Below are 20,706 nucleotides of genomic sequence, written 5' to 3' on the forward strand. Positions count from 1 at the left end.
AGGGAACAATGCATGTACCCTAAGTTTTCCTTTCCCTAGGTAGTTCACTACATGGTGAACCCTATATAGGGAATAGGGAGTGAGGGGACGAGGGAGCGATTCCAAACACAGCTTTTGTGTACTTGCACAACATAGATTGCAGGTAGCTAGCCATGTGTTCCATGCTAACTTCTCCTCCGCAGGATCAATCCAGCGTGAAAGATGAACAAAGCGGAGAAGAGGAGAGGAGAGAGGAGCAGGAGGAAGAGGGGGGAGGAAGAACACCAGCGAACGCAGAAGCCTCGGCCTCAGTTTACGCTGTAGGTGTACATGCTTCCTCGGCCCCGCCCGCATGGTCATCTGTGTCTTTCTCTACATGGGCTTGGTGGTCGTCACGTCTACCAATGGATCTACTGAGGAAGGAATATTATCAGGAACTGCCGTTAATTATAAGTAATAATAACAAGTCACCGACTATAAGGCATGTACTGTAAACAGCTCCACCAACTTGGCATTGGTGTTGCGGTTAGCGAGCCAGGTTTGGAAGCGGGAGGTCATTGGTTTGATCCCTGCTTGGGGCGAGTCCCCACACACACACACTCATCCTCTACAATATTTATGAAGCACTTCTCATGGTGAGACAATGTCAAAGTGCTGAGTTGAACTGGCCTGTCTTGTCCTCGCACTATGCGTGTTGCACCAACAGATGTGAACCGACTTGGCCAGACAACTCGTATTGTGATTCAGATTCCCATAAAACTCCTTCGCTGTTTTTCAGAGTCTGGAGCCGCGGCCTCAATCCATCTACAATGTGCTGCACCCGACAGCAGCGGCAGCAGCAGACCCTGAGACGAGCGAGACCAAAGCCAAGAAAAGGCCCGCAAAGGCCAGAAAATCACAGGTCGGTGGGAATGTGCAACTTTAAAATGCCTCTTCGCTCGCACCGTTTATGTCTTTCAATCAGCGCTGGACTCAGGAACGGTGCGACTAGATACTGACCTCTCTTCCCACTCTCGTTCCGCAGGTGGACGAAAAGCCACAGGAGGATGGCGATGGAGTGTTTGAAAGTGTTTATGAAAATTTTTGAACAGACTGTTTTGTCATTTTGTGCTCTCTTCAGTTCTTACCTCTCCACAAGCTTTTGTAAATGAAAAACACTTTCAGGTTGAAGGATTGTCTGCCGCCTAAATTAATAATTGCGTAATATTTGGTGAACCTTGTTTGTATTAAGATAAACACTGAAACTGCAATTTACAGTGTTATTCTTCCTGGCATTTCTGATGCATGAAATTACATGATTTCTAGACTTTGCAAGTGATGTTGTGCTTTTGTGGGCCAATATTAGCACATAATCCAACTTCCATGCCAGGTTATAATGCCCTGTTCCAGTTGTCTTGGAAGTCTGAGGTAACTTTTATAGGCTGAAAAGTTAGCATTTATGACATTTGGTGTGTAGTCCAAAATTCCTATGGGAAAAATGTGTTTTCAGAAAATTAGGTCTTAACAGAGAATACACAGAATAGAGTAGCCTATGTTTTATTCTAAAAGCTAAAATACATAATTGAAGATTATTTCCAGTGAATTTTGAAGCCCTCGGTTGCGTCTGATGTTGATGTTGTTGCAATATGCTCGGCATTATTGCAACTGGACTACACAAGTAGCCTACATGCGTCATAGCCTGAGCTAGGACTAATGCTTTCCAGAGAAACTGAATAAATACCACACATAGAAACACAAAAGTGCCTCACTAGCTTATTTGCTTTCAAAAAAAAAAAAGTCCCATGGACAGATTTCACTACTACGTGCGTCATCTCTCTTCAGACTCTAAATAATTACTCCTCCTACTTCCTCCTGATGCTGTAGAGCAGGAATCTGCAAGAGTGTGTAACGGATGTGACGTGCTGAGAACGACAGTTGGTCATCCAGGGTCACACCCAGATTCCTTGCAGCCTCAGTTAGAATCATCACTGTGTCATCTATGGTGATGGATGGCCAGGTCCCAGGGCGGGCAGCCCTTCCCCGGGAGGAACAGCAGCTCAGTCTTGTCCAGGTTGAACTTGAGGTGATGTGTCATCATCCACTTCGAGATGTGGATGCCCATCTGCCCATCTTTCGTCGCAGGCTCAAAACTCATCTCTTCAAGAAGTACTACAACAATCCTCCCGCCTAAGCACTTATTGTATTGCACTGTACTTTAGATTGCTATTCTTGCACTTTGCCTTCAGCACTAGATTATGCTCTTAGTCACTTGTTTTAGAAAGAAGATGCACTTGTGAGTTCTGGCAAATAGTAGTACATTGGCTTTTCCTACGTTAAATGCAATTATTGTTAGTCGCTTTGGATAAAAGCATCCGCTAAATGACTGTAATGTAATGTAAAATGTAATGTGAGCCAAGCACGCAGCTAAGCATGCCTCCACTTGTGCATCAGAAGGGGGAAATGACAGGACCAGCTGGGGGTCATCAGCATAGCATTGATAGGAGAAGTCGTGCGAGCGAATGACAGAACCCAGAGATGTAGTGTAGAGAGGAAAAAACAAAGGACTCAGGACAGACCCTTGTGGAACCCCTGTAGTCAGACTACGTGGTTCTGACATGAACTCTTTCCATGTGAGCTGGTAGGGGCAACCCGTCAGGTAGGATGCACACAGGGATCATGCAGAGCCAGTGACATCTTTCTCCTCAAGTGTGGAAAGAAGGATCTGGTGTCTCCTGAGATGAGTAGCAGTAGCGAAGTCCTTCCCACACTGGTCACAGTGGTACGGCTTCACTCCTGTATGAACACACTGATGGGTCTTTAAAGTCGCACTGAAACGGACGTTTGAGATCATCTAACTTCTGTAGTTTGACGTATTTCCGACGCAAACAAGCTATGAGGGTGGGACATATGTTTAGAGGAATTTGATTGGAACATTGACAAGTGGACAGGTTTTAAGAACTTTAGACAGATTCGATAGAAGGATAGCGTTGATTGACGGGTGGATGTCGTGAGATTATTGGCCTAAAATCTAAGGTACCAGTTGTCGTAATTGCACGTGACCTACCGTTTTCCAGGGAGTAAGAAATGATATACTTTGATATAAGATTACAACAAAAGTAGAATTTTGTAGTTTTTTGGCATGCATCGTTGAATAGGTGAACACTATGACCAATTATATGAATCAAAATGAGACAGAATGCGTTTTTAATTTCAGTGCGTCTTTAAGGCTCCTGACTTAGTGAAGTTCTTCCCATACTGGCCACAGTGGTACGGCTTCTCTCCTGTGTGAACATGCTGTTGTGTCTTGAGATTAGCCTCTTGACTGAAGCTGTTCCCACATTGGTCACAGTGGTACGGTCTTGGCTTGTCTGTGTCTCTCTGTCTTCAGGCGGGAGCTGAAGTGAGGGAGGTGTTGGAGTTTCATGGTCGTTTTTGCGTAATCCTGCTAACGAACAAACGAAACATCAAACAACCAACAAACAAACAAACACGCCACCAATGTTTTCGCGTGCTGTGCTGTTGCTGGGCCGGAGGTAATGATTTTGCACAGACAAGCCCTCACTCATCTAGCCTGGGTACAACTACTCTTCCATGTTCGTAGAATCTGTTCTTCGCGACTAACAAATCCCAAATGAGAAAACATTGGTGAATGCCAGACTCTTCATGGAAACTTCATAAGTGGAGTTTAAGAAGAAATTTCTTCTTAAGAATGGTTGGTGATTGAGGCCCAATTGTTTTTATCGAGCATTCGTGAGGATCATAAAACACACACACACACACACAGGATTAACATGTACAAACACACACAGGGTTACACAGGGTACACACTCACACAAGCCCCACCTATGTCTCATGCACACATATCACACACTCACAGGCCAATGCATAGTTCAGAAGAAGTACAGGATACGTTGTCTGGAGGGACAGTCTGCAGTGGGTTACCTTTTCATAGTCCAGTCATAACAGCGCATCATACCCAGTTTACGCTTAATAACTTTATAATAAAAAATGATGGACTTTGAGGTGACAGTTGACAACCTAGCTTAAAAGTTTGCAGATATTGTAGCTAAATTGGAATTATAGCTTAAGTCAGTGGATTTTTTGTGTGTAATTAGCAGATATTTTAGTTACATCAAGATAGACTAGATATAGGCAGTTTTGTGTTTATGTGTGTGTTATTGATTCAGTTTGGGTAATGTACGATCTAGCTAGCTAACTATGGATGTGTAATGATTCTGGGCCATATATGGGCCGGAACTAAGCCACAAGGGCCAGATCTGGCTTGTATATGGCCCAGATCCGCTTGCTATCTGGGTAGCATTAATACATTTCTGGACCTGGGGCGATCTTTATTTGGCCACGCATGACACACACACACACACACACACACACACACACACACACACACACACAAACACACGTGAGTGAGGGCGACACAGCACACGCAACACACACATCTTTGGTGTCAGGATCAGGCATGCCGCTGAAGGTGCTCCTCTGCCTGAGAGCACGGTGAAGAGGGTGGGAGACATTGTCCATGACGGCCCTCAGTTTGGCCTGCATTCTTCTCTCTGCCACTGCATTCACCAAGTCCAGGCTGACCCCCAGAACAGAGCCCGCCCACCTGACCCCCCAGAACAGAGCCCGCCCACCTGACCCCCAGAACAGAGCCCGCCCACCTGACCCCCCAGAACAGAGCCCGCCCACCTGATCAGATTGTCCCTCCTGTTAGCGTTGCTTTGATGCCACTACCCCAACAGTGCAGCACACCACCGTGAAGAAGGTGGCACTTGCAGACTGATAAACATGGTCAGCATCGCTCTACACACATCGAAGGATCTGAGCCTCCTCAAGTCGGCTCTGTCCGTTCTTGTAGATGACCTTTGTGTTTACTGCCCATTCCAGCCTGTTGTCCAGGTGCACCATTAGATAGGTTTATTATTGTAAGTTGCTCTGGATAAAAGCGCCTGCTAAATGACTGTAATGTAATGTGCACCTCCGGCTACTTGTATGACTGGATAACCTCAACATTGACCCCCTGGATAAGATCTGGTGGGTCTCCTCCTGAAGTAACCACCAACTCCTTCTTCCCCACATTGGGCTGCAGGTGGTTCAACTCACACCATCCAACAAAATCCTCCTCAAGGGCTCTGTATTGTTAGCAGGCCTTATTTTCGTCATCCCCGTTCATTTTTCCCATAGGGACATTTGAACCAATAGAACCTTAGTGGTATATGTAAGAAGCCAATAGAAACGTGCGTATCCCTCTTCACTTCCTGGTTGGTTTGTTGACGTTTTGGTGCTCATGATGGCAGCGGAGGGGGATTTTCTGATGAGATATCGAGCCGTGTCAAATAAACTGAAGAAGTAAGGATTTTGCCTGTGCTCACCTTTATCTTATCGTGAACATTTGTGATTCATGCGCGTCTAATTCCTGTGCCAGGGAATAGGGAGGGGGGGGGTGGTTTGACTAGGCTAGCTAACGCTAGCTCGCTGGTATTATTATTATTATTATTATTATTATTATTATTATGTGTAAATATAGTGTTCAAACGTAACGATGACTAGTGCGTTTGCAGGCTAACATGACTGCCACGTTAGTACAATGTTTTGTTCGCAAATGTTCCTGATCTATCTAGCTAGCTAGCTAGTCAATTCATTACCCCCTAGTTAGATAGCAAGCTAGCATTCTCTCTAGCTAGGCTAGGCTAGTAGCTAACATTCCCTCTAGCTAGCTAGGCTAGTAGCTAACATTCCCTCTAGCTAGCTAGGCTAGTAGCTAGCATTCTCTCTAGCTAGCTAGGCTAGTAGCTAGCATTCTCTCTAGCTAGCTAGGCTAGTAGCTAACATTCCCTCTAGCTAGCTAGGCTAGTAGCTAACATTCTCTCTAGCTAGCTAGGCTAGTAGCTAGCATTCTCTCTAGCTAGCTAGGCTAGTAGCTAGCATTCTCTCTAGCTAGCTAGGCTAGTAGCTAGCATTCTCTCTAGCTAGCTAGGCTAGTAGCTAGCATTCTCTCTAGCTAGCTAGGCTAGTAGCTAACATTCCCTCTAGCTAGCTAGGCTAGTAGCTAACATTCCCTCTAGCTAGCTAGGCTAGTAGCTAGCATTCTCTCTAGCTAGCTAGGCTAGTAGCTAGCATTCTCTCTAGCTAGCTAGGCTAGTAGCTAACATTCCCTCTAGCTAGCTAGGCTAGTAGCTAACATTCTCTCTAGCTAGCTAGGCTAGTAGCTAGCATTCTCTCTAGCTAGCTAGGCTAGTAGCTAGCATTCTCTCTAGCTAGCTAGGCTAGTAGCTAGCATTCTCTCTAGCTAGCTAGGCTAGTAGCTAGCATTCTCTCTAGCTAGCTAGGCTAGTAGCTAACATTCCCTCTAGCTAGCTAGGCTAGTAGCTAACATTCTCTCTAGCTAGCTAGGCTAGTAGCTAACATTCTCTCTAGCTAGCTAGGCTAGTAGCTAGCATTCTCTCTAGCTAGCTAGGCTAGTAGCTAGCATTCTCTCTAGCTAGCTAGGCTAGTAGCTAGCATTCTCTCTAGCTAGGCTAGTAGCTAACATTCTCTCTAGCTAGGCTAGTAGCTAGCATTCTCTCTAGCTAGCTAGGCTAGTAGCTAACATTCTCTCTAGCTAGCTAGGCTAGTAGCTAACATTCTCTCTAGCTAGCTAGGCTAGTAGCTAACATTCTCTCTAGCTAGCTAGGCTAGTAGCTAACATTCTCTCTAGCTAGCTAGGCTAGTAGCTAACATTCCCTCTAGCTAGCTAGGCTAGTAGCTAGCATTCTCTCTAGCTAGCTAGGCTAGTAGCTAACATTCTCTCTAGCTAGCATTCTCTCTAGCTAGCTAGGCTAGTAGCTAGCATTCTCTCTAGCTAGGCTAGGCTAGTAGCTAACATTCTCTCTAGCAAGCTAGGCTAGTAGCTAACATTCTCTCTAGCTAGCTAGGCTAGTAGCTAACGTCTCCCCTATCGCTCCTCTCCACAGACGTTTCCTCCGGAAGCCGAATGTAGCAGAGGCGAGCGAGCAGTTTGGTGAGTCCAAGTTATCCATCCGTCCAAAGACGTGCCAAGTCCTGCTCTTAGTTTTGTGTTAGTTACTGCCAATATCTTGATGGTTGACGGTTATTGTCATATATATGATATATATAAATCTCCCCCTTTCCCGTCCAGGTCAGCTAGCCAAAGAACTAAAGCAACAGGACTGTCTACAGTATGCTGCCTTCTGTAACCTGGCAATGGCTCGGTAAGTTATGTCTGGCTGTCTTCTGTATCCTATCGAGTCAGCCATCTTCCCTTATGAGACCCTAGATTAGAGTCTAGTCGTTTGAGGACCACGTAGCGGGGCTCAAACCGACGAACCTCCCACCCACTTCCAAACCCGGCTCACCAACCACAACACCAAGAGGGCTAGCTCCCTTGGAAGAGCTGTTAACGGGCCTTATAGGGGGTCCTTAAAATACTAAACAGTTGTCATAATTTCCTTTGTAACGATATAGCTAGTTTACTCCATGTCAGTGACGTGTATGATCTGGTACGAACGGCCTCCCATAACCGTTTTCTTTCTATGAGGCCCGTTCTCATCCATGTCCTCCTCTCAGCCTCTGGTCATATCCTGTCCTGAACCCCCAGGTGTGAGCAGACTCTGTTCAACGCCCCGGGGGAGGCCCTGGCCCTCACCGACGCCGCCCGCCTCTTCCTCTCCTCCGAGCGGGAGAACAGGGCACTGCGAGCCCCAGGCTTCGACGAGCACCTGCAGGCCGCGCTCAACTGCTACAGTTTCGCCATCAAGGTCACGCTCCATCCATCGTCTAATCTTTCAAGGCCGAAAGTGTCCATGCATGGCGTGATTCTGAACAGAACGAAGCGATGGCAGATGAAGATAGCAATAAGATGCTTGAATATAGAATAAAACAAGAATAAAACAATCAAAGTTAAAAGATTGACGATAGAAATGGCATGTGAAGGAGTGTAGAGTAGCCTAGTAGTACTCAATAAGACAGATGGGTGAAGCATCTGGAAAATTGACTCAGTTTGTTAAAATAAAAAAACAATGGTGATAAATAAGAGACAGCGTCATGAAGCCTACTGTAACTTGAGTTTTTTTTGTTATTTTTATTTTTTAAATACATATTTTTACTTTTTAAGTTAAATTTAATTAAATACTGTCAATTCTCATTTGTGAAAGAGGCAGAGTTGCAGGAGTTGACTTTACTGTACACATTTCCATATTTCCCCTTTCCCCCACATTCCTCAGAGAAAGTAGTAAAATGCTTTGTTTTAAAATGGCTTTCAGGTGTACATCGAGATGAATCAGCCTGTCATGGCCGCCAGCCTGTCTTTGGAACTTGGCAACGCTCTCAAGGTAGGTGGATCCCACTGGTCAGAAATAGAAAACTGGCAATAGAATAACCGGCCCATGTGGTTGATTAATCTCATATGAACTCTCTCTCTCTCTCTCTTTCTCTCTCTCTCTGCCCGTCTTTCTCTCTGTCTATCTCTCTGTCTGAATGTCTGTCTGTCTATCTCTCTACCTGCCTCCCTCCCTCCCTCCCTGCCTCCCTCCCTGCCTGCCTCCCTCCCTCCCTCCCTCCCTCTCTCCCTCCCTCTCTCCCTCCCTCCCTCCCTCCCTGCCTCCCTCCCTCCCTCCAGGAGATGAACAGGCCAGCGGAGGCTGTAGTTCACTACCAGAGAGCCGCAGAGCTGCAGACACAGACTCCTATCGAAGCCCTGCTGTCTATGGGAGAAATGGCCACCTGCAAGATTCTTACCCGTTAGTGTAGCTCGGCTATCTTCTTCACAAAATATCAATCTGTGTGTGTGTGTGTGTGTGTGTGTGAGTGTGAGAGAGAGAGATAGAGAGAGTCACACACTCTCACACAGTGTGTCTGTGTGTGTCTGTGTGTGTGTGTATTTGAACCTGTGCTGCCGGGCTGTTTTGCAGGCGACTATGACGGCGCACTGTCCGTCCTCACAGAGATGCAGCTGATGTGTCAGGAGAGGGGACTGCAGCTGCCCGGTTCAAACACCCCCGTCGGTAAGGCCCTAGTGGACTGTCCCGACATCGGTTACCTCACGGACAACAGATCACTTCCTGTATTGGCTTATCAACAAACGTGAACCTGAAAAATAATCATATCCAGACTGAAACCGGGCGAATTCTTCTTCCCCTGCGTCATTCTCTCCTCCGCCTCATTTCCTGTTTACCCACGCATCCTCCCAGGCGCCTTTCTGGACATCGTGGCCAAGTGTGAGATCTCCAGAGTGCTCCTGCTGATGCTACTGGAGGTATGTTAATATTCATATTAGTGATTGGTTATAGCTGCTTTCATCTATTTCTATGTTCTTCGACTGTTCACCTATCATGCGCCTTTTACGCGGGATTTAAGTGGCTATAACCAATCAGGGATTTTGTCCCCACGGAAAGGCGAATAAGGAAGCATTAGGTGAATAATAATGAATGGGGAGCTGTGCTGATTGGTCGCTGCTGGCTGTTCCGTTCTCGCAGCCTCCCCCCCAGAAGCTTCAGCCGGAGCACGCCCAGACCCTGGAGAGATACGCCTGGGAGTCCTTCGACCCACACAGTCAGGGTAACCGCCTACATTTCCCACAATACCTTTCTTTTGACGGGGAGGAGTCACACTGTGAGACGCTGCTCTTTTTTTCTTCAAAATGAGCCCTCCCAGATAGCAAGCGGATCTGGGCCATATACAGGCCAGATCTGGCCCTTGTGGCTTAGTTCCGGCCCATATATGGCCCAGAATTATTACACATCCACTTGCTATCTGGGCTGTGTTCAAACAATTCACATTTTAAAAATAGCTCCCTGAAACTTAGTGGAAATAACAGGATGAAAATATAACGTTTACTGCAGCTTAGCTCACATAACCTTTAGCTCACGTAGCATGTGAGCGTTCGGCATTTTTTGTGAGGTAAAAAAGATTTTTTTTTTTTTAGAAAGGCTGATCTGAAACATTTGTGAGGTTGTTGTGAAAAAAATTTTTTTTGTTTTTTTTTTTACTTCTTTTTTTTCCCAACCAAATAAAACGTCTATATTTTGTCCACACCCCCTGTAGCGACCTTCCTACCCGACAGCATCTTCCTGCTCCTCCAGTCCGTTGTGGTAAGAGGACTCTTAACCGGGTGGCTTTCTTGGTTTTCGGCCATCTTTGGCACAACTGCTTAGATCGTCATCATCATACACCAGTTACACTTGCTTTCATAATTACACAGTGAGATTAACCGTAAAATGTGTTTCAGATGGCCTGCCAAGAGAAAGACACCGAGTCCCTCAAGTCTCTTCAAACCGAACTATGGTGAGCGTTCAGAAATGTTCATGTCCGTCATGCCATGTTGATTTGGCATCATTTCTATTCCTGGCCTGCGTTCCTAATCAGGTACTTCCATACTTGTATACTACGCCAAATATTGATGTAGTAGATCCCAATACATAGTATACCACATGCAGTATGGCAAAAATACCAGGATGTCCTACTACATCCGGTCGTATTTTGCAGTATGCAAGCCAGCAGACTTCTCTGGCAATTCTTACCCACAATCCTGTGCTCACTGGAAATCATGTCACGTGTGAATCGCGCCGGAGGCGTTTTGATGAATCCCAGCTGTGGACAGATGTCGCTTCATGGACAGCAACAGATGGGGTCAAATTTCAAGGCACAATGTTATGATAAGGTAGTATGTCCCTATTGAATGCATACTGCGGGCAAAGTACTACTTTCTAGGGCAGCTGTAGTACGTGCTGGTAGTAAAAAGTAGAAGTATGCGATTCGGAACGCAGCCCTAGTTTTCCCACTGCCTCTTAATTGATTATTGGTCTCTTCTGTCCCAGGCCTCTTCTCTCTGCAGAGCAGAACCATCTTCTCCACCTGGTGGTACAGGAGAGGATCACCCCCTCCGGCCAGGGGATTTAGTACAGTCCAGGCCTGTTCCCCCCGAATGTACTCATAATGGAACATTCCTGAGTCTCGGTCTGTTGTAGGGCCTCATGAAGTGTTGCTTGGATTGTGTTTGTGACACAACGTTCTGCAACGTTTCAAAATGTTCTTAGACATTTCATGTTTATGTACCCTTTTTTCGCTCTGAATGGTCACTGGATTGCTCTCGAAGTCAAGTCTTGCGTAAAAATATTTATTTATTTGAAATATGTGTTAAATCAATCATGGACTATATGTTGTTGTTTTTTCTCTTAAGTTTTTATTGTTAATAAATGACATGGCTTAAATTCCATTGTAATTAGAAAACCCAGTATTGCATATCATGACTAAATGGTGATATTATGAACACCATAGTTCTCTGTCCCTGGTTCACTTTTGTTCACTTGTACAAAATGTACTATAGCAGCCAACCCAAACACAGAACCAAACATGGTTAAAAAAGAATTCACGTAGAATACAAAATGTTATGACGGTAACAAACAATGGTTACGATGTACTTCGATAATAATACAAAAATACATATTGATTACAATATACTTCAATTGAAAAATAAAAATGATACAAGTTTTGATTTCAATTCCTTTGTCCTGGAAAGTTTTCTTTTTCCTGATTGTTCAAGTACTGCTCACAAGAATTGTCGTTCGTCAACGCGTTCTCATACAGTATCTTGGCCGCGGACTCTCCCACTTGATAGCATTAACCTATTAATCTTATGCACAATTACATTTCATGTATTGTACTAATCATGAACTATCGTTCATGCATCCTTATGGATATGTTTGACGTTCCCCTCCCCTTGCCCCCCCCCTCCCCCCTTCCCCATCGAATTTCCCCCTCGCACTGAAACCATAGCTTTGACGACCAAATTTAAGGTCTGGGTTGGATTCCTAAGAGAGCATTTATTGCTGTAAGGTCTTGATATCCATGCCTACTGTTGACTGCTACAGACCATCCCACTCTAAATTACAAATGAGCTGAAGAACTTTGGCATGCTTTTGAGTTGAATCCAAAAACCCGCTCTCCTCGACTCCTCCCTCCCTCGACTCCTCCCTCCCCGCCTCCTCAAAACACACGGACGCTCGGCCCCTCCCCCCGGACCGCCTCCTCCGACGCGGTCGGAGACGGGACCCGAGGAGGAGCGGACGCGAGGAGTCGAGGAGAGACTCTTGGGATTCGAACATCTCCCTCCCTCCCCTGTCCAATACAACGTAACACTGTCCTTCCTACGCGTCCTCCTCTCCTCCTCCTCCCATCTCTCTCTCCCTCTCCTTACTCGTTCTTCTTACGCAGGACCGTGTAGACCACGCCCAGGATGAGGGTGAGGACGAAGGACAGCCAGGCCAGGACGTAGGAGTGTCCGTACCAGCCCTTCCCCGCCTCCTTCTCCTGCAGGTGGAACTGGGCGGTGTAGATGGAGGCGGCGATCATTATGCACAGGCCTGGAGGGAGGAGGAGGAGACGGGGAGGAGGAGGAGGAGGAGACGGGGAGGAGGAGGAGGAGACGGGGGAGGAGGAGGAGACGGGGGAGGAATAGGAGGAAGAGGAGGAGACGGGGAGGAGGAGATAGGAGGAAGAGGAGGGGACGGGGGAGGAGGAGATGGGAGGAAGAGGAGGGGATGGGGGAGGAGGAGATGGGAGGAAGAGGAGGGGACGGGGGAGGAGGAGATGGGAGGAAGAGGAGGAGACGGGGGAGGAAGAGGAGGAGACGGGGGAGGAAGAGGAGGGGACGGGGGAGGAGGAGGAGACGGGGGAGGAGGAGGAGACGGGGGAAGAAGAGGAGGAGACGGGGAGGAGGAGGAGGAGGAGACGGGGAGGAGGAGGAGGAGACACGGGAGGAAGAGGAGGAGACGGGGGAGGAGGTGGAGGAGACGGGGGAGGAAAAGGAGGAGACGGGGGAGGAAGAGGAGGAGACGCGGGAGGAGGAGAAGGGGGAGGAAGAGGAGAAGATGGGGGAGGAAGAGGATAAGATGGGGGAGGAAGAGGAGGAGACGGGAGGAAGAGGAGGAGACACGGGAGGAAAAGGGGGGGACGGGAGGAGGAGACGGGGGAGGAAGAGGAGGAGACGGGGGAGGAAGAGGAGGAGACGGGGGAGGAAGAGGATGAGACGGGGGAGGAAGAGGAGACGGGAGGAGGAGACGGGAGGAAGAGGAGGAGACGGGGGAGGAAGAGGAGGAGACGGGGGAGGAAGAGGAGGAGACGGGAGGAAGAGGAGGAGACGGGAGGAAGAGGTGGAGAGGGGGAGGAAGAGGATGAGATGGGCATCAGCTTGTGCGGTGACCCGTCACTCACCTAAGCCTCATTAGAATGACATCACAACTCTCTTCATTCGAGGTTTCTGTTGACTGACGGTTCAGTGTGTCTGAATGTTATCTGTCCTGTTGGTATCGAGACAATTAAATTTGAGGGCTTCCAAGTACAAAGTATTGGTGACGATCTAGAGAAGCTCAACTAACCGTGGACAAACGGCTGACTACTGTAAACCTAACCAAAACCCCCCTTCAGAGTAGAGCGCTTGGAGGTGGCGTGACCCCCCCCCCCCCCCCCTTCAGAGTAGAGCGCTTGGAGGTGGCGTGACCCCCCCCCCCTTCAGAGTAGAGCGCTTGGAGGTGGCGTGACCCCCCCCCCCCTTCAGAGTAGAGCGCTTGGAGGTGGCGTGACCCCCCCCCTTCAGAGTAGAGCGCTTGGAGGTGGCGTGACCCCCCCCCCCCTTCAGAGTAGAGCGCTTGGAGGTGGCGTGACCCCCCCCCCTTCAGAGTAGAGCGCTTGGAGGTGGCGTGACCCCCCCCCCCCCTTCAGAGTAGAGCACTTGGAGGTGGCGTCGGACTCACAGGAGATGAGTTGCAGGGTTCCGGAGAAGGTGAACCTCTGACCCTTGGCCAGGGTGAAGAGCTGAGCCACGAACACCAAGAGAGCCAGGATGGAGAAGATGCAGGACAGCACGGCGCTGGCCTGCACCGCCTGCAGGTACTCTGTGGAGTAGTCTGTAGGGGGCGACAGAGGGAACACAGCTCAATGGGGAGTCGGTTGGGAAAGAGGGGGAAGTTGTAGGAAATGTATAAATCTGGGACAGGAAATAGCTTTTGTGTGCTTTATTGTCTGTAAAATGCATAAACCCCTTAGCAATGACACAGCACTAGCTAATCTCTTCAAATAGCCACTCCCTAGATTAGCTAGCTTTCCCCAAGCACACTTAAAGCCTTGGATTACAGATTATGTCAGTCAAGATAATGCATTTAAAGTACTTCCTAGTTCCGGGCTACCACAAGAGTTCAACCCGGACTAGAAATTGATGTGAAAATACAATTGTTCAACCTCTCCCAAACCAGACAAGTCAGTTCTTCTGCTTCCGCGAGGTCAAACCACACATTAACCCAATCTAGCAGCAGGCGTGTGTTATGAGCTGAAGGCGTATATTATTGTGGTGTGCCTCCAGCGCGCCCACAGCTGTTTTGTACGGTACCTCCGCCCTTCAGGTCCGTGTAGCGCCAGGCGGAGCCGGTCTTCTCCCACCTGCCCCACACGTCTGTGGAGACGGAGTCTGAGCCCCACCAAGCCTGAGAACAAGACACACGTTAGGGACGAATGCCTTTGCTACTGGTCTCTCTCTCTCTCTCACGCGTTCTCTCTCTAACTCTTACACACACACACACACACATACATACATACATACACACACACACACACACATATACACAGGCCATTTGTTCCCACCACTCACAGTCACAGCCCCCCACCTCCCCTGACTCCTACAAACGTGCAGTATCCTATTTGTGGTGTATTCAAATACCTCTAGGCTATATATGTGACCGCAATCCCAGATTGTACAAAATAAGTAGCCTATAATAGCTGGGTTACTGGGATAATATAATAATATTTATTATAGAGTTAAAGTTTTGGGTGTTTTGGTTTACTTACATTGTCTATGGTGGCGACCAGAAGCAGGATGATGGTAGTGATGTGAAGAAGGACGATTCCACCCAAGACCAACATTGTGACTCACTGCAAAAGACACGGGAGTGGATAAGCACTATTTTTAATTGTATTTTCTACTTAACGCACAGCCTTAGATGTGAGGTAACTGCTCTTTAGCAGCTGTCGCCAGTGGCAACGCTGCCCGAAGAAAGAAACAGACCGAAGCAGAGAGGGGAAAGAGGGATGGGAGCAAGTCTAAACTCGTCTCCTAAGTCTCACTAATGCACCATTTTTTGAATAACTGCACGGATGGGCCATCTGCTGCCTGCCAACTCCCCGTCCTAGTCCCACATACACGCACAGGATCCCCCTGAGCGCTATAGATCAGTGGTCAACAGGGAGTTCAAATATGTGTTTCATGTTGGATGTACATCGCGGAATTAGATTAGAATTTTTTTTTTTTTAATAAAGTCAATTTATATGAGCTTCATCTAGTGAAATCAATACGGTACAGGCCTCCAAACGAATGGGAGGTTTACTGGAGACCTTGGTGAAGGTTTAGACCTGCTGTTCCAAAAGTGCGGGAGTCTTTGCGTAGTCTATCTGATATCCTTATGAATAATAACCTGAATAGGCCTAACGTTAGAAACGGCCTAGTCAGAACCCACTATTCTCAAAATGCGAGGGTGCTTAAAGCTCCTCACTGGCTGTGCGAAAAGAGCGCGAGAAAACGACGAGGCAATCAGATTAGTCTTTAATATGCATTTATTAATTCAGCGCATTCATGGACGAATTATGCAAGTCCGTGCAATAGAAATAAAAGAACATTTTTGACGTTAGCGGCGCGCGAAAATGCATTCCTTCCTTCAAAGGAGCCGTTCAAACCAACTGCGCTCAAGTTTACAACTCTCAACTCCTTCCACACACAGTACAATATAAAACACTCAAGATTACTACATCCTACATCAAACGTATTACGCAACTATAAGACATGTAAGCAAATGGCCTATAAATAAACATTAACCTACCTGCAAAGAAGTTTTACGCAGTTATTTGGGGATGTGAAAAAGTGAAGACCCACCCAGCGTCGAATTCATCGTCTACACACATCACCCCCTTTCCTTCTCCAGACCCTTCCCTCCCTGCTCGCTTCCCAAACCCCACCCATATCCTCAACTTCTCACAGAGCAGACAAATGGCCAACGATTACCCCCGTCAAAACTCTGCAAGGAGAATCCCTGCCTGAGCGACCTCCACAAGTATGCGTTCATCGTGTTTAGCCAGTTGTGCCAACACGTAGACTAAAACAAAAAATAAATTTTATTTTACATTCATCAACAAACATTATTTTTTTCGTAGGGTTAGTCATTTTCTGGTTACACCTCAACGCCTATACATTTGGTGAAGGACAAATTGTTCTTGCTCTTGGACATCTATGTGAATTCGCCAATATTTATTTACATAATTATGTTATTTGTAGCCCCACCAAAATATCAGTTTGGCATATGGTTTGGTTAATGAACCGTTTCACGCGCCGAGAGCCCCACATTAACATAATAAGCAATTAGCCTACAGCTGTTGGGTTCACCCATCAGTCGATTGTGGAGCAAGGACATTTACGCCATTTAATTTCCTTCTGTCCAGTCGACCTATTCGTGACAGCGTTTGAAAGTTGTCCTTCCCCGGATTGCACAGTGAATAAGCTATTTTGAAAATGTCTTGGAAAGCACACATTGGTGTACTGCTCCTGTTGTCAATCATTTCACCGCGTTGTTTGACTGGGTTAATCTCACCCCCTACGGATGCCCACAAAGGGCCAAATCTACAATATGACCCCAAATCCCATGCCGAGACGCTGCGTGCGCATGCGCTCCACGAAGTTCTCTCTCGAGCAGCGCGTGGGACAGAAGGCCAACAGCAATATCACACTGACCATGCCTCAGGTACGTGAGACACAACACTTCCCTACACTTTTATACGTGTTTCTCACAAATGCTAAATTACTAATTCATTTTTAATTTGACCTGAAGAAATACCATCGCATCAGGAGCACACAGACTTGAGCCAGAAGCAGAGGGGACACGGCCTCTTCTCAGTGAACCCAACTGTCCATTGTGGGAACGAGGTTATGATGGTCACATTCCAGCAGAGGGACATGGCCAATTTCCTAATTGACAGATGTAAGTTAAGCCAGTCACTAATCATCCACAACACGACCTTTAGGAAGGCATACAGTATCCTCAACTAGCCCTTCCTAACCCCCAAAACAGTCCGTCTTCAATTAGTATACACATCGTAAACTATACGATAAACTGTACATAATTTATCAATAGCATACTGCTGTCTGGGGGTAATGATAAAGTATGCAGGTCCAGGAATACTGCTGAGGGCGTCTTGTCTCATGAAAGTCCAATGCCATTTGAGGTCTCAGGCTCATGTCTTTTGCACACCATCCTTCGAATTTTGAATCAGTGAATCCTGTTCCTATTATCAGTGGAAGCATCTAATTATTATCACGATGTGGTCCGGTTCCCCTGAAGCCTAGTATACAACAGTCCCTCTCAGTGGAAGACCTCTACAGACCTATCCCATAATCAAGACTAGATCTAATCTGTCGCTGATAAATCAGCGAGACAGATTGATCTTCCTGTTCTCTTAATAGCGTATTTCCCAGCATCCCCTCTGGCCCTGGCCCACCTCCCCCCGGGCTGCGGTCTCTCTCTGAAGACCACCAGGGCAGAAGCGGTCCTGGTCGCGCGCTACAACGGCTGCTTTGTCCTCCGCGAGGTAACGTAACTGCGTGAGGGACAGACATTTGAGGCTTCCCACCGCCGCCCCCACACCCTCAGACACACCCACACGGGCTACACTTCTCGTGGTCTATAATGGCTGATAGGTCGGTTTTGCATTCCTATATGCAACATAGGAAGGGGGTAGGGGGAGGCTTTATTATTTTGGGCTTGGTGCCACGTCTGTATAGTCTGGCTCTTTCTTTGTACATTCTGTACTAGGTCACAGCGTATCATCCGATTTGGATAACTGGGAATAGGCCTCCGTGATTTGATGACTCCCGTTTGTCGGCCGAGTTGCACCAGACACACGGCGCTCTGCTTTGTGAAACCTGTCTTGCAGGGGAGCGACTACGTCTTGCCGGTGAACTGGTATGGATCTCGCGTGAGGGCTTCCTGCCCAATTCAGGTGCCCCTACCTCAGGCGGTCTGCTTTGCCTCCTCTATCGATCTCTTTGTCTCCGGTGTAGGGACTGTGGACAGGCTCGAAGTTCTGTGTGAGTATTGTGGATTATTATGGGTGATTCAGATCCATTTGGACCACCTGAACAGGGGTGGGGGGGAGGAGGGATTTGTTTGATTATGGACCATTCAATCCATTTGAATTTTTACCTTTCCTTAGTGGACGGTGAGTGGGTCCCGCTCCTCTACGCTGCAGACCAGTGCTGGTTCTTCACATACAGCGGTGCAGAATCGGTGGTGTTCAACGTGCCTTTCACTTCCTGTGGCTCAACGGAGAAGGTGACTCCTCCACGACCAATCAGACCGCCATCGAGCGCTTCAGAGGAGCACAATGTGGTTTAGTTTGATGTGTTTTGGGTTGATGGAAGTACAGGGCTGAGATTCCCAGAGGCATCGTAGCGCTACGCTGAACGCTGTAGCTTAGGATGAACGTAGCGCTACGATGCCTCTGGGAAACTCAGCCCAGTACATTTACATAGACGTGGAATGACAAGGGCCGGGTTTCCCGATAAAGAACCTTATTAAGGAACCCTTCTTAAGCAACCCTTTGTATGGGAGTTAAGAAGTACTTTGGAGTTAAGTGCTTCTTAACTCGTTCGGGAAACCGGGCCAAGGTTGATTTTAAATTATTTTCCCTTTTTTAGGGCGGCATGCACAGCGTCTATATCCGGTCCAAACAGAAGAATGTGGTTTTCTCCTGTCCTTCTCGAATCCCTCTCCCGCCAACACCCAAGTAGACTACCTGTCAACCCAGCGCCCCTGTGGATCTTCTGACCTTCGACCTCTCCACCTCAAGGATTACTGCAGATTTTCTACTAATAAAATTCGAAAACGTGTTTCTGTGACTTTTCCATAACTTGTTACCAAATCCATATCTATACATCTTAATGAGTAAAGCATGTTTACAACTATTATACTTAATGTTAGTAATGGCCACACAACACCCTCTATTTTATCACATTAATGTGATAAGCTTATGAACACAGTGTATTGATAGTCAATTTCAATGACTTTACCAAAACATTATGGATATTTTTTTTAATTATTTTTTTAGCATTTTTCCACACAAAGAACTGACTTTTCCAGGATTTCCATGACCGTGGGGGCCCTGACAACCCCAAACACCCCCCCCCCCCCCACACTTCTCCAGCTGCGGCCGCACAACGCCCTGTCCGCCGTGAGGCCAGTGAACGGCCACCAACAGCGACACCAGAAGTCACCCGACACCCTTGAACGAGCGGCTAAACCAATCCTCTCGACACCCCGAACACCACACAGTCCCTCGCCCCCCCGCCCCCTTCATTCGCTACTCTCCCAAGTCCCCCCCTTCTCCATCAAACTATCACCGAGCTTTCCCCCACGGCCCGAGCCCACAGAGACATCGCACAGTCAAGCTTCAGAGGAGCGCCGCGCCGTTGAGCTTTTGAAGTCGTTCTAAATTTCTCCCTCACTTCTAGCGACCCGACCTTGCAACCTAAGCTCGCAACAGTCCCAGAAGCCTGTCAAACAACGACAATCCCAACACCCCAAAACTGGTAACCTCTCCTTCACCTTCCCGCTTGACTCTCTTCCTCTTCCTCCTCCCTCAACAGTTCAGTAAATCTTGAATCCATGCCACCAAATTAAACCCATTTCCCATCACCCCCTTTGCCTTCTCCACCTCCTGGCCCATCACTAGTTCTACATATTCAACCTTATAACCCCATGGATCGAAATGTTCAACCTTAACCCCATGGACCCCCCCCCCCTCCTAGTCTCCACCCCCTCAGACTGTACCACCTCTTCCCCTTGGTCCTCAACACCGTCATCCTAACTCCATCGTCCACCATTCATACACACACACACACACACACACACACACTATCCAGTGGTCCAACTATTCGGTGGTCCTAATAAACCCGCCAGTGGTTCTTCTCATCTGAATCAGCCCTCCTCCAGGAGGTGTCAGACCTAGTAACATGGAGTCAAGACAACAACCTGACCCTGAACCCTAGTGAGACAATGGAGACGATTGTGGACTTCAGGAGGAGGAAAAAGCCACTCCCCCCCCCTGCCCCCATCATCATCAACAGGAAGGAAGTGGAGAGGCTGAGCCACTTCAAATTCCTAGGGATGCAGATCTCTGATGACCTGACCTGGACGCACAACACAGAGGCCATCCTAAAGAAGGCACAACACCGCCTCTACTTTCTGAGGTGACTGCGGAGATGGAGAACTTCTACCACAGCATCATCGAGTGTCCTGACTGGAGGCATCACAGCCTGGTAGGACAACACCACCGCCCACGACAGGCACGCCATCCAGAGGGGGGTGAAGACGGCGCAGAAGATCATCGCTGTGGAGCTCCCAGCCATCGAGGATCTCTACAACCAACCTTGCCGCAGGAAGGCCATCTCCATCACAAAAGACACCAACCACCCCAGCTACCACCTGTTCGCACCATCTCTCCGGAGAGACGGAAGATGGCTGAGCATCAGGACAATCAGGCCATTTTGGAGATAAGTGGTATTGATCTGACAGCGACGCTATGCAAAAATAGGGACATTGTTATATTAGGCACACTGCATGAAATTGGTTGGTTTGCCTAATAGCCTATTTGTAGAAGCAAGCATGCAATACTTGACAATGAAAGCATATTCATCTATAT

The 20,706-nt window shown here is 47.7% G+C and overlaps 2 protein-coding genes across 2 annotated transcripts; one reads left to right on the plus strand and one right to left on the minus strand.

The window, feature by feature from the left end:
* Window positions 1–5,253: 5,253 nt before the first annotated feature.
* On the plus strand, window positions 5,254–11,667 carry f8a (coagulation factor VIII associated). The gene is made up of 12 exons (XM_084440776.1): window positions 5,254–5,325; window positions 6,930–6,976; window positions 7,115–7,187; window positions 7,574–7,733; window positions 8,238–8,306; window positions 8,594–8,714; window positions 8,886–8,978; window positions 9,165–9,229; window positions 9,450–9,531; window positions 10,018–10,064; window positions 10,202–10,257; window positions 10,791–11,667. The coding sequence occupies exons 1-12, from the start codon at window positions 5,264–5,266 to the stop codon at window positions 10,870–10,872; spliced, it is 957 nt and encodes a 318-aa protein (XP_084296902.1). The 5' UTR covers window positions 5,254–5,263; the 3' UTR covers window positions 10,873–11,667.
* Window positions 11,668–12,152: 485 nt separating this feature from the next.
* On the minus strand, window positions 12,153–15,901 carry emp1 (epithelial membrane protein 1). The gene is made up of 5 exons (XM_084440740.1): window positions 15,837–15,901; window positions 14,812–14,895; window positions 14,357–14,450; window positions 13,725–13,877; window positions 12,153–12,335 (listed from the first exon to the last, which is right to left on the minus strand). The coding sequence occupies exons 2-5, from the start codon at window positions 14,884–14,886 to the stop codon at window positions 12,166–12,168; spliced, it is 492 nt and encodes a 163-aa protein (XP_084296866.1). The 5' UTR covers window positions 14,887–14,895; window positions 15,837–15,901; the 3' UTR covers window positions 12,153–12,165.
* Window positions 15,902–20,706: the final 4,805 nt, after the last annotated feature.

This window comes from Borostomias antarcticus, assembly GCF_949987555.1.
Source record: "Borostomias antarcticus genome assembly, chromosome: 7".
Classification (NCBI taxonomy): domain Eukaryota; kingdom Metazoa; phylum Chordata; class Actinopteri; order Stomiiformes; family Stomiidae; genus Borostomias; species Borostomias antarcticus.